Below are 13989 nucleotides of genomic sequence, written 5' to 3'. Positions count from 1 at the left end.
TACGGAAATGGCACCGCACCTGCGAGCCCGCTTCTACGGCTCACCTCTCGCACCTGCGGCCCAGGCCTGGACGACCCTTCTCGCACTTGCGGCCCAGTCTCTGCAGAAGCGAGGCCGCTTCTGCAGAAATTCTTTCGCTTATTCGGGCCATAGACCCCATGCCTAAAGCCGCTTCTGTGGTTGGAAGCTCGCACCTGTGATCTCGCACCTGCGGCAAAAATATCGCATGTGCTGGCACACCAGAACTGGTGCACCAGCAGTCCCCCAAGCCCAAATTCGAGTCCGATTTCCAATCTGATCCACACCCAGGAGCCCCGGTACCTCATCAATCGGATTCCAAAATGCATGAATCGAATTCTAAAACTGGAAAACTTCTAGAAACACGTTTGCGCGTCCGATTCCTATCCAATCAACTCGGAATGACGCCAAATTTTGCGTTCACGTCTTCAAATCACCAACGTACCTCGATAACACCAAAGCCTACTCCAAACCAAATTTAAAGAACTTGAAAATCCTTCAATGTGCCAACTTTCACTATTAAGTGTCGAAATGCTCCCGAATCATCCAAAACCCAATCCGGACATACGTCCAAGTCCAAAATTATCATACAAACCTATTGGGACCGTCAAATCCCAGTTCCGAGGTCATTTACTAATGTTGACCCAAGTCAAACTTAACCCTTTTAAGCCAATAATAAGGAACTAAATGTTCCGATTTCAACCCGAACCCTTCCAAACCCAAACTAACCATCCCTGCAAGTCATAAAGCAGTAAAATAATATCTAGAGAGTCTTATTTAGGGGAACAGGATTCTAGAAAGCAAAACTACCAAACGGGTCGTTACATCATCTTTTTGAATGAAAGAGAGAATAGGCTTTCTAAAGTTTACTTCACTGGTAAGGAAATAATCGAATTAAGGAATTTGTGACATTTTATTACTAGTCACCCAACTGGTACAACTGCATCATTTGTAGGCAGCGACGACGACGCAGTGAAGTTGACAATAATTTATTCTGAGTCTGTGTTGATGGGTAAGCACAAGACTAAAAATGTGTCTGAGCGGGTAATGAAAATCATTGATAATGATCAACTCTGCTCTTATTTCTATTGGTGCTCTTTTTATTTACAAAACTTACTCAACTCATCGAAAAGTTGCTTTATGTTCAATCAAAACACTTCAGACAATGAGAAAGAGAAAGAGAAATATAATAATACTTATACTATGCTTGGCTTCCCTTTCGCCTACTGTGTTTGGATTATGGAAGTATTTCCAGCTTTCTAGGAAAACAACTTTGTCAAATTCAAAGAATACGGGTTCTCAAGGATGTTATGTTATTCAGATATGAAATCTCCGCATTATGAGAGCTTATGTAAAAACTACTTCCATAACGAAAAAATAAGTTAATAGGAATAATGACTATCTTTTTGTTTGTGGTTTTTTTTTTTTCTAAATACATACTTTATTGTTTTATAAAATAGGTGTTTGAGATACTCGAGATGGTACCACTTGTTTATTCTGAAGAAGTTGTAGAGCACACAAGTGTGCTTGCACAATTATCTCGAGATGAAAGTTCAATGCCTTCGACACAATTTGATGAAAGCTTGCTCAATGAAATTGTTAATTTAAGTTTTCTGTCTTTGAATACGATTAGTTTTTTATTTGCATATTTTTACTTAAGAGACTTTTTTTGTTTTATGGTTTTTGATTCAGAATTTATCGGCAAAGTTGAAAAAGGATTTGTAGGCAGAATGTATTAGAATTCATCAAAAAATAATTTCATCAGAAGAAAAAAAGATTCTAAAGGACATCAAGGTAACATGAATATAACTTGTTACTTTTTGTTACATTGTATCAAGAACTTTTTACTGCTAATTCTGAATTCTGGACTAAGTGTCTTAAATTTCTAAGCTGCTAATTAGGAATTGTGGAGTGACTGTCCTGAATTTTGAGCTTCTAATTTTAAATTCAGGACTACATGTCCTGAATTTTTGAGCTTCTACCTTAAAATTCAGGACTAACTGTCCTCTAATTTTTATCATCTAACTTTAAGTTCAGGACTAACTGTCCTAAACTTATAAGCAGCTAATATTACTAATTTTAATTTTAAATACTATCTCACGGGCTTTAAAGATAAATCTAGAGCCGAAGGTTGATACTTTATTGAAGCTTCTTGAGGAACCACATGAAAGGAACAAAGAGAGAGAACCTAGTGTTCCATTAATTAGTAAAGATACAGTTGATGATCAATATGACGATAATGAAGATCATTATGAAAGCTTTTATACATACGTGCATCTCAATAATGAAACTGATATGGGCATCAGAATTGGGAAAGGTTAGATAGAGTTTTTAATATTGTTGTCATTGTAAATTTAAATTCAATAGTGTAACAAATATTAATTGTTTTGCAATTACAGATATTGTAGAATCCTGTGATGGAGTGGAATGTCAAGATCAGAAAAATTTAAAAGGGAAAAGTGTAACTAAAATTATTTGCAAATCTGGAGTGCAATCTCAGGATGTAAAAAATCCCTTGGGAACAAGTTTAAGTGAGTTTGTATGCAAATGTGTAGAAGGAATATATGATATATCTACAACTCTCTCCATTAAAGCCAAACCTGGAAATCAAAATGATGTTAATCAAGGTTAGATAAAATTTTGTTGATCTGATACATGTTAGTTTCAGTACAATATTAGTAACAAGTATTAATTGTGTTTGCTCTTGTAAATGTTACAGAACCTTGTGAAGCTGCAAGAAAAGAACATGAAGTGTAGTCTCAAGATAAACAAAATACAACGCAGGAAACAAGCATAAGTGATATCATTTTCAAATATGCTGGTGGAACATACGATATCTCAACTCCATCAGCTCTTAAAGAAATAGAAGAAGACAGTGTGGACAACTGGAATGACCCGGCCAGTCATTTGAGTATTTTAGCCTCGTTCCCCTATTTATTGCCTCCACTATGTTATATCATGGTTATGTGACTTACCGGAGTATTATTTTTGGTTTCGGGTGAGTTTCAGAGTAATAGGACACATATCCCTAAGTTGGAGGCTTAAGTTGAAAGATTTGACTGTAGTTTGACTTTTATGTAGACGACTCCAAAGTAGAGTTTTGATTGTTCCAATAGCTCTGTATGGTGATTTTTGACTTAAGAGCGTGTTCGAATATTGATTTGGAGGTCCGTAGGTCGTTTCGGCTTGAATTGGCAAAAGTTAGAAAGTTAAAGGTTTGGAGGATTGAGAAGTTTGACTGGGAGTTGACTTTATTGATATAGGGGTCAGATCACAATTCTGGAAGTTTGAATAGGTATGTCATGTCATATATGACTTGTGTGCAAAATTTGAGGTTAATCAGAGTTGTTTTGGTATAAATCTACATAAGTTTTGGAAGTCGGATGTTCATAGTTTCAATAGTTTTGAATTGGATTCCGATTCGTAGATCTGATATTGTTTGATGTGATTTTAGGTCTCGAGTAGGTATGTTATATGTTTTGGAACTTGTTGGTATATTCATACCGGGTAAGGGGGTCCCAGGTGTGATTCAGATTAAATCCGAAATCATTTTGGGACTTGGTTGATTGCTGAACCATTGTTGAGTCTAGTGCAATCGCACCTGCGCAATTTGGGTCGCAGGTGCAGCACCGCAGAAGCGTCCCTCAAGCCGTATAAGCGAAAATGGGTCTGCCCAGCTGGGACCACATGTGCGGTCAGTGATGCACAGAAGCGAATGCTCAGAAGCGAATGCGCAGGAGCGACTGGCCTTCCGCAGAAGCGCAAGCACAGATGCGCTTAAGGGTCCGTAGGTGCAAGATTTTAGGGGCCTTAGTGAGGGCCGCACCTGCGATGGAAGTTCCGCAGGTGCGAAGCCGCAGATGCGGCTAAGGTCTCATAGAAGCGAGAATCGATTGGCAGAAAAGAGAGTGTTCGAGGGTTTAATCTCATTCTCCTTCTTTTGACCTAGAGAGCTCGGGTTTTGGAGATAGTTCGAGAGATTTTCAAGGAAATCATTGGGGTAAGTGATTCTAACTGGGATTTGTCTATTATAGATGAATCTGTCATTATTGTTTTTATTTAATTAGTGATTTGAGTTGGAAACTTTGGGAAAAAATTGTGAAACTTCTTAGACCAAATTTTGGGGATTTGAAAGGTGATTCGAAATCGGATTTGAGTAATTTTTGTATGGTTGGACTCGTTATTGAATGGGTATTCGGATTTCGCAAGTTTAGTTGGGTTCCGAGACGCGGGCCTGAGGCTAACCTTTTGAATTGACTTTTTGTTTCTCTTTAAAGATTTTAACTTTATAGTTCGAAATAGCTTTCTATAGTTTGTATTTATAGTATGAAATTATTTTGGCTAGATTCGAGTTGTTCGGAGTTAGATAATCACGGAAAAGTCTTAATAGTGGATTGAGTTAGCGTGTTTTGAGGCAAGTGTCTTGCCTAAATTTGTGTGGGAGAATTACCCCTTAGGATTGGTATTGTTTTGGTTAATTTTAATATATGGAAGCTATGTACGCAAGGTGACGAGTGCGTACACGGCCTATGAAGATTCTTTCCATGCCTTTAATTGAGTTTCCATAACAGGTTATATTCATCATTATTAGTCTATCTTCGCATGCTTTACTTGAAATCATTAATACTTATCTTATCTCTTATTTGCTAATTGTCTTTACATGTTTAGTTGAAGTTATTATTTCTCTCAATTTTCTTATTCATTGTTTAACCGTTGAGTTCCTTTACTTGAAGTTGTTATTTCTTGGAATATCTTATTATTGAATTTGGTGTTGAAGTTATAGAGGTCGTGATTTATATTGAAGCAAAGTTGTAAATTTGTTGAAATACCATTCTTATTGAGTTAATCATTTTCAGTGGCTATTGTTAAGACTCTTGTACATATTGTAGTTGATCCACTACAAAAAATGGGTAAATTGCGGAGGTTTATTTGCGGAGGATAAAAGTAACCTCCGCAATTTACATAATTTTGCGGCAATATATTAGCCCCCACAAAATTATACAATTTACGGGGGTCTAAAACATAAGCAACCCTAAAATAATAGCGGGTAATTTATTTCATACTCCCTCCAATTTTTTCCCAATCTTTTTTGCCCTAGAAACTTCCGCCTCAACAACAACAAAATACTCCCACCGCTTCTTCTTCATTAATCAAGTTCTTCGCTTCTTCTTCTTTTTCTTCTTTTTCTTCTTCTTCTTCTTCTTCATTAATCAACAAAATACTCCCACCGCTGTTATTCACTGAAAGTGAAGGTTTAGCTGAAGAAGTGGATCACTTATCTCCTCTATTAGCATTTTTCTATACTTTTGAATAGTGTCCAACCAGTTCTTTCTGGTAAGTTTCTAGATTCATATGTTATAATATGTACACATAATTTTCAAGATTTGATGTCACAACTTTAAGATTTTTCTTTCTTTCCTTATTTCCCCTCATGGATTTTCTGTAAATTTTGAATTTTTGTGTGTATTAAATGGTCGATCTATATGAATTTTTGTGTGCTTTTTCCTTGCTTTCTTTGTGCTTTTGGGTTTAATGGTCGAATCGACCCCTGGTTCAATGAAGCATATGTGAGCCTTTAGTTCGAGAGCTTTTCTTCTGTATGTATGTGACATTATCTACATAAATGGTTGTTGCACTAGGTTATTCATAAGTTGTTGACCTCTTACTAGGCTCTTTCAAGTTATTTTTCTGAAATGTGGTGCTAGTATTTTGAAAGATTCAAAGAGAATGGATGAAAGAAGAAACACTTTTCATATAAATTTCTTCATTTAAAGAAGTATTCATCTTTTAAAGAACAATGTTCTTACTTAGACATCATCTTCAATGAACAAAGATTCCTCTCCTTTATCCTTAATAGTACTTTAATGTTGACATTAGCCTACTGCAAATTCATTCTTTATATAATTTAAGCTGATTATGTTTATTACAAAAATAATATTAGACAATGGCATGCAAGGTCGGCAGTGACTGTATGTTGTGTCAGAATGGTGTCTTGCAGCATACTAAATACCGTATCACACCTCTGATTGTTGAGAAGAATCTTAGTATATTGAGGATGATGATAATGAAACAGCACAACACATAATTAAATTATTTTAAAGAAAATTCTGAGCATAAATTAAGCAGAAAGTTCTAATTAACTACAAGGTACAGAAGTAAAACAAATCTTCAGTGGACACAAGTCTAATAGTCCATAGCATTTTAAGCAATCATGGGATAAAATGGATAAAATACCACATTCATAACAGAGAATTTTTGGATTTTTGAAGCAGTTGATTTGTATAGTTTGTGAAGATCTGTTATATTTGAGTGATTTTTCTCTGTTAATGATTGGATTGGGATGTAAATTCTGAGGAAATGGAATGAAGTGTGTGGATCCTTGTGTTTTCCACTGGAGATTACATATTGGCAATTGATTTCTGATTTTATTTCTTTCCTATAGCTCCACATATGTGCCATAATTGCAATCTTTCTATTCTGTAATGTAGTACTAGTTCATACAATCATTAAGAGGAATGGCACAAGATCTAGTGAAATACTGCTAGTAGTAGTATTTTTATTGGTAATAAGATATATCTAGTGTTTGGATACAGTATTTGGTTTTGCACTATTCTGACATTGGGTATGGGAACTGTTGGCTTGCAGGTGTTTCAGTGAGGTAATAGTAAATTATTCACCCACTCATAATACATGATATACATGGGTAGGTCATCTCTGATTTCTGTGAAACTATTCTAAATAAACCTCTAGCTTCTGAAGAAAATTTTTCTGGTTTCACCTGTGTCATAGGGGATAGGGATAGCTACAATAACCTGTGGCATAGGAGTAAATTTTGTATATACTAACAAAATTTGATTGTTGAAGCTCCATTATATCCTTTAAGTGCCATGTCCACCTAGTTGTATGAACTTCTTTGCAATGGAGCTGATTTTCGCTTTTTGAATGAAGTGCAGTGTGTACCTGAAACCTAGACTATGATTGAAAAGGAGTTGACTTGGTATTTTCAGTTAAGATTAGAACTCTCTGAGCATGTTGTAGGTGCATGCTAATGCTTGAGAATATCTTAGTGTTTTCCTGAGAGTAAGATTGGACATTTGTTCAATGCATAGCCTTGTCATTGTCTTGGGGAGTTTACTGCTATTTGTATAGAATGAAAGTTCTTTCTTTTAAAAAAAAAAAGATGAAGCTAGTCGTATAATATAATTTTCTAAAGGTAAAGGTGTTTTTACTTTGGGTAAAGCTAATGGATTTTCTTTGATTCCGTTGCCTTCCCTGATAGCAAGAACTGGCTAGTTGAAACTTTGGTATAACTGGACAAAATTTAGGTTTTGTTCCTCATAAATGAAAATATATATATATATATATATATATATATATATATGTATCATATCTATGACTATGACTATGCAAATGCATTCTTTCTTATGGGATTTTCAAGTTTGGTAGTATTTATGATTATAGATGGCTTTTGTTGTATGTATTTATTGCTTTATAGTTAATATTCTGTATTCTAATAATAGATAACTTATATTTTCTCTTTATATTTTGAAAGGTTCATCAGCCGCACTTGAAAGTTAATACTTTTCTATGGATAAATCTTGGATTAGAAATCCAAGGAACACCACGGAATATTTATTTGGTTTAAATCAGTTTTTAGATTTTGCATTTGCTAATGTTATTGTTGGAGATAGAATAAAGTATCCTTGTCCTAAATATTGATTCGCAAAGTGGCAGACTAGAGAGGTAGCGCTTGATCATTTGATATGCAAACCATTCCCTCAAAATTATGTCACTTGGAGTATTCATGGTGAAAGAAATATACTGCCTAATTCTATAAATAATGTGGTTATACAAGATACATTACCTCTTGAAAATTCAGTAGAATTATTAATCAATAAAGCATTTGGGAGCCTAAGACACGATGGGGTTGATGTAGGTCTGTCACAACTAGTGGGTGGTGAAGAAAGGTTAAATGATGAGTCTGCTTCAAATGATAAAGACTTTTTCGAGTTGCTTAGAGATGGAAGTCAAGAATTGTATGAAGGGTCCAAGTACTCAAAACTAGAATTTTTATTAAAATTGTATCACATAAAATATTTGTCTGGGCTAAGTGACAAGGGAATGACCATGATACTAGATTTGTTGAGGGACGCATTTACATTTGCACGGATCCCTCATTCTTTTTATGAGGCCAAGAAAACTATCAGCAAGCTTTGTCTTAATTATATCAAGATAGATGCTTGTCAAAATGATTGTATGTTATTTTGGGGGAATGATTCTAATGAGGAAACATGTAAGTATTGTCACACTTCTAGATGGAAGCCTAACAAGAAGATAAATGAAGATCTTGTGTCTTCTACAGGTAAGAAGAAAATCAAGAAGAAAACTAAGAAGCCTGCAAAGATTTTGCGTTACTTTTCATTAAAACCAAGGTTGCAAAGATTGTTCATGTACTCTAAAATAGCAAAATATATGAGATGGCTAGCTGAGGATAGTAACAAAGATGGAATTATGAGGTATCCTAGAGATGGTGAGGCATGGAAGAGGTTTGATATAACGTTTTCTGAATTTGCCTTTGATCCTCGGAATGTTCGGCTTAGCCTAGCTAGTGATGGCTTCAATCCTTTTGGCACGATGAGTACTAATTATAGTATTTGGCCAGTCATTTTAGTTCCATACAACCTTCCTCCTTGGTTGTGTATGAAACAACCCAATTTTATTCTCTCAATGATCATTCCTGGTCCACGTACGGTGGGAAATAATATAAATGTTTACCTACAACCCCTTATTAAAGAGTTGAATGAGTTATAGAGTGAAGGTGTCGAAACTTTTGATTCATCAAAGAAAGAGATATTTAGATTGTGAGCTGCTCTTATGTGAACAATTAGTGACTTTCCTGAACTCGATATCTTATCTGGTTGGAAGTCACATACTGGTTTAGTATGTCCCACTTGTAATTTTGATGCAAAACCTTGTCGGCTTTGCCATAGTAGAAAGTGGTGCTTTATTGATCATCGTAGAATTTTAGCAAGAAATCATAAATTTAGACTGATGAGACATCGCTTTGATGGAAATGTGGAGGAAAGAAACCCACCGAAAAAGTTATCCGGATCTGATATTTTGCAACAAGTAAAAGATATTGATGTTATATTTGGAAAATCGGCTGAGTTGAATGAGAGAAGAAAAAGATCTAGACAAAAAAATATTGGGCAAGGTGCAGCACAACAATGGAGGAAAAAAAATATATTAAAGAATCTTCCATATTGGGAGTTCAACTCGTTGCGCCACAATTTAGATGTCATGCACATCGAAAAGAATGTGTTTAATAATATTATATATTCTTTACTCAATGATAAAGACAAGTTCAAGACAGCAAGCTCTTTCATTTCAGTCCATGGGGCAGACAATTCCTTGCATTCAGCCGACTACTTCATTTCAGGCTACATCACTACCAACTCCTTCATTTCAAGCCACAAGACACCAAACCGCTTCATTTCAGGCCACAACACTGCCAACTCCTTCATTTCAGGTCTAGAGACAGACAACTCCTTCATTTCAGGCCACGGGACAGACAACTCCTTAGTTTCAGGCCACTGGACAGACAACTCCTTCATTTCAACCTCCAATTAATCCCACACTAGCACAAGCAACATCCAATTAGTGTGCTAAACGTGAGTCTTCACATCATTGGACTGTCGATGGAATAGGTAATCATTATCCTTCTTCGTCTTAATTCCTTCTTCTTAATCTGCTACATCTTTTTGACTTTGAGAGATTGGTGGTGTGCATTTGGAATATTTTTGCTTTACTTAGATTAGATACACAGAAAGATGAAATTTTATTTTAGAATTGAAAGCATAGCAATCCAAAAAATTGAAAGTTACATAGCTGGTCCATCTAAGAAGTCTCTTTTTTCTTCACTAGTTGCTCTTCTTTTGTTAGAACAGTAACGCTAAGAAAAAACTCGTATTTGTGTTCTCCCAACAATCTGATATTTTCTTTCTCTCATGTTTTGTTGTATGAGAGCAAGATTATTGATGCTAGAATTAATAGTAGGATTTTTGAATAGACACAAGAATTATGTGATGAAATGGATAAAAGAGAAAGATCATTAGTTGTTAACATGTTAGTATAGAATGTGCCTTCTTGTATAGTTGTTTGAAAATGTAGACTTTTTCTGGGAAGAATTAGTATTTGAAAGCTTTTTCTGTTAAGTCCCCACAAACTGTTTGTTCAAACAGTTTTAAAATTTTAAGAATTCATTTGATTAACTAACAACAAACACAGTAATAGTATCTTTTAATATGGTCAAGTTGTTCTTAATTTCACAATAATAGTACCTTTCAATATAATAAATTATTCATACCTCTCTATACCATATCTCTTACCTTCACTTTTTGCTTTTATTTTTTATTTATTGAATATTCACATGGAGATATCAAAAGGCTCAAATTGAAGACTAGAGAAGTATTAAGTTTACCTCAGGGAGAACGTGTTGTGGTGGAGTTCGATTGCTTGGATCCGATTGGCAAAGCACAAGGCCTTCTTGCAGGCGTATGTGGCCTTTTAGCAACTGACTGTACCATATTTCCAATCGGCTTTAATAAATGGTCGGATATGCCTAAGTCATACTTTAACGACTGCTTTAATAACATTGTAAAGGGATAAGCTCTATATCTTTATAACTATATCTCTATTTTGTCTTTTGTTTTTATATTTGTATATAAAAGATAAATTAACCAAAATTTATTTTCGAAGTCTCATTTCTGTTTTATGACCATTGAGGAAGTTGCACGAGAATATGTTTATCGCTCTATTGTAAAGAAGTGGGTTGCAAGTAGGCAGAAGTTGTGGTATGAGTTTAAAGACCTACTTAAAATCAAAGATGAGATTATGGATAATGTTCTGGTAGGTATTACTCGGGATCAATGGACTTCCATTGTGAACTACCGTTATAAAGAAGAAACTCAGGTATTTTCTAAAATGTCACATTGAAATGCATAAAAATATGATTATTCATTTATATAATTGACTGAAATGTATCTTATTGTTAGAACATGCGTAAAAGAAATGCTGAAAATCGGAAGAAACAAACAGTTCCACACACCGGTGGCTCCAAACCTAATTCTAGAAGAAGAGCTGAAATGGTGAAAGTTGTCACATTATTTACCTTACTTTACTATTTAAATTTTAGATATTGTATCTATTTCTTTATCTTTAATTAAAATATTCTGACTTATCTTTATTTTCATACATAGATGGCTGAGACAGGGAAAAGTCTGGACGAGCAACACTTTATCTTGCTACACATACGAAAAAGATGGATCATATGTAAATGAGGAGGCAAAAGAAATATGTGTAAGTTACATTCATGATTGTTATAAATACAAATAATTTCCATGAACTTTAATAGATAAAAGATAGTTACATTACAGGCAATTGTTAATTTCAGTTACTTGATTTTTTTGATGTGTATTGTGTTTAGGAAAAAATTGAGCTAGCAGTGAGTGAAAGTACATTGGATGAGTCTGAAATTTCTCCAAATAATGTTGTTGGTAAGATGCTAGGCAAAGAGCATCCTGGAAGGGTGAGATGTTTGGGATTAAGAGCTACTCCAAGCAATACTTTCATAGAGACAAATCTTCGTCTTGGTAATATTAGAATTGTGAGTAATAATGTTGGATGTTCTTCTGGATGCCAAGAGAAGTACAATCAATTGATGATTACTCTCAAAGCATACATGATAATGAAGGAAGAGTCAATACCAGAACAATTTGCTGGGATCTTTGCTTCTCATCCTACAATGGTAAATGCTAACTTTTTTTGTTTTTGGTGTATTGTGCAATTTTATTTTTCATTTGTGAAGTGATGAGTGTCACTATGATAACTGATACGACTATGGAGTTTTGGGAGTGATATTGATCACATCAAATATCTTTACTTTTGATCTTGGTGGAAGTTCTTATACTCCCTCCTATTTTTGAGTATTTACTCTACCTAGAACCCTATATATCTAGCATGTATTCACCGTCTCCGACTAAAACTTTCTAGCTGTTTTTCAAGAAAATATGATAGGAATTTGAGCATAATATCATCAATATTTATATTTTTGAAGGTCTTAAGTGCTCTACTGATTCAAGCCGTAAACTTGCATTGAAGATGTCTAATTAAGACTGCTGCTTTCTTAAGGCCTAGTGTATTGAAAAGCTACCATCCCTGGTTCCCAAATGTTATATTATGTTAGCAGCCTCACTAATATTTCTGACAAACACCAAATGCAACAAATTGAGATGTACCTATTGATCTAAGTAAAAATAGACTAGTTCGGTTGAAAGTGTCTCGGGTTGAGCTGTCAGATATGTTTACCTACAGCTTATGAATTGATAATATGCTTTATTGCATATTTTAGTATGTTATATCTAAATGCATATGTTTCTGTTTTTGCTACATTCTTTGAGCATGGCTGTTTATAACTCATTGTGCATTGAGTAGCTGAGTTCTAATTACAGTGACAATTCTGTTGTATAGTTATGCATGAATTCAGTCATTGCCAACTCAAAATAGATAGAAATGATGTTATTTTGATGAACTGTAACTCCTCAAACCAAAGTATTCACTTATTGTGAAGACACGAGTCACTTCCTTTTCTTTTTCTTCTTATTTTTTGTATTCTGACATATCAAAGTTCAGGTACTGCACATTGTTTATGTCACAATTACACTTGGTAAATCATCGAAAGTTTTTGGAGTAGGAAGCGATCTGTCTGTATGGGCATTATGAGTTGCTTCTGTCTGCGTATCTCTGGATTGGTTGGAAGTGACTAACACCAGAGTATCTATTATTAGTTTGCCAGTAAAAAAATCTGATTAATTCATCTAATGGGGAGGACTACTAACTAGCAAAAAGATAACAAAAAATGTACTATACTTTCATAGGTCAGCAAAATCCAACATTGTTATCCTGATTCCAAATATATGAATAAATTTCCTTTATCGCTTTGCTAATCAGCAAGTGATCTAGGGATTCACATACCTCCAAATATGTGAGAACTACTGGATACGTTAGACTGGTAACTTAGGGTATGAACATCAGTCAACAATGCCCTCTATGCAATGATGCAGATGACTTTGCTCACAGTATCCATAAAAGTGATGTTGATGTGATGTTGAGCTTTTTAGATGAGACAACAGTTAGAGTTCTTTATTCCTTGTATAAAATTTATATTCTCTTTGATTTTGAGGTTTAGGATGAGTCATGTATAGTGAATTGTCCCTCCTGTAGCAGCAGACACAACTACAAGATGCATAAGTATTAGCTTTAAATTGTGGTCAGTTTTAATTTGTAAATATTTCGATGATTTTTAAGTTGTGTACTTTGCTGCAAGGTCTTTAAATTGATAGTTGAGTTTAGGGGAGTGGAGAGTGAGGTTCATGTGGATCCCCCCATATTAAATATTTGGTCAGTTTTAATAGTTTTATTTTTTTTTTTTACTTTTTGTTGCAGCCAAGTGATGCAGCTAGTGGACCCGTTTCACCGACGGATGCAAGAAGATCTTCTGGCGCTAGTAATCTCAGTGACAACCATTGAGATTCATTTTAATTGAAATGGATGTATTAGGACAATGTAATAGCTGACTAATATAGATGATTAACTATGTTCTAATTTAGCTTGATGGCATATGATACTACTCTGTCACAATATTTTTCACTGTTAATGAAATATTGATGTTTCTTAATTTTAATGTTTTGGTTTAAGCATAAATATCTCAATTGATATTAGGGAAAACGTATGGCATATTGATGATAAAAATCAATTATATGGCTCCTTCTCAGTTCTTTATCTTTTTGCAAGCTTTACCCAATATATACATGAAGTCAATAAAAATGTAAGAATTCAATTTTCATAAGCAACAATCTTAGAATTCATAAAAGCTAAACGAAAATGAAGAACTATACCCTCATTTTCTCTTGC

General features: G+C 34.6%; 1 protein-coding gene across 12 annotated transcripts; it reads left to right on the top strand.

Annotated features, from left to right (window-relative positions):
* The first annotated feature begins 5074 nt into the window (after positions 1-5074).
* LOC107763262 (uncharacterized) lies at positions 5075-13753 on the top strand. Of its 12 annotated transcripts, none has more exons than XM_075231799.1 (8): positions 5083-5352; positions 6664-6721; positions 9410-9725; positions 10464-10989; positions 11073-11165; positions 11277-11376; positions 11504-11824; positions 13522-13753. In XM_075231799.1, exons 7-8 carry the CDS (start codon positions 11579-11581, stop codon positions 13603-13605), a joined length of 330 nt encoding a protein of 109 aa, XP_075087900.1. In that variant the 5' UTR covers positions 5083-5352; positions 6664-6721; positions 9410-9725; positions 10464-10989; positions 11073-11165; positions 11277-11376; positions 11504-11578; the 3' UTR covers positions 13606-13753. The 12 variants fall into 10 exon arrangements, 2 of the variants coding, with proteins under 2 accessions (XP_075087900.1, XP_075087896.1); XR_012699501.1 differs by lacking the exon at positions 6664-6721; XR_012699505.1 differs by lacking the exon at positions 6664-6721 and having other exon boundaries at positions 5075-5352; positions 8381-9725.
* The last annotated feature ends 236 nt before the right edge of the window (positions 13754-13989 follow it).

The sequence above is a fragment of the Nicotiana tabacum genome, chromosome 2 (assembly GCF_000715075.1).
Source record: "Nicotiana tabacum cultivar K326 chromosome 2, ASM71507v2, whole genome shotgun sequence".
Lineage (NCBI taxonomy): Eukaryota > Viridiplantae > Streptophyta > Magnoliopsida > Solanales > Solanaceae > Nicotiana > Nicotiana tabacum.
Note: the sequence above shows the minus strand (reverse complement) of the source record. Positions and strands in the feature narration are given on the sequence as shown.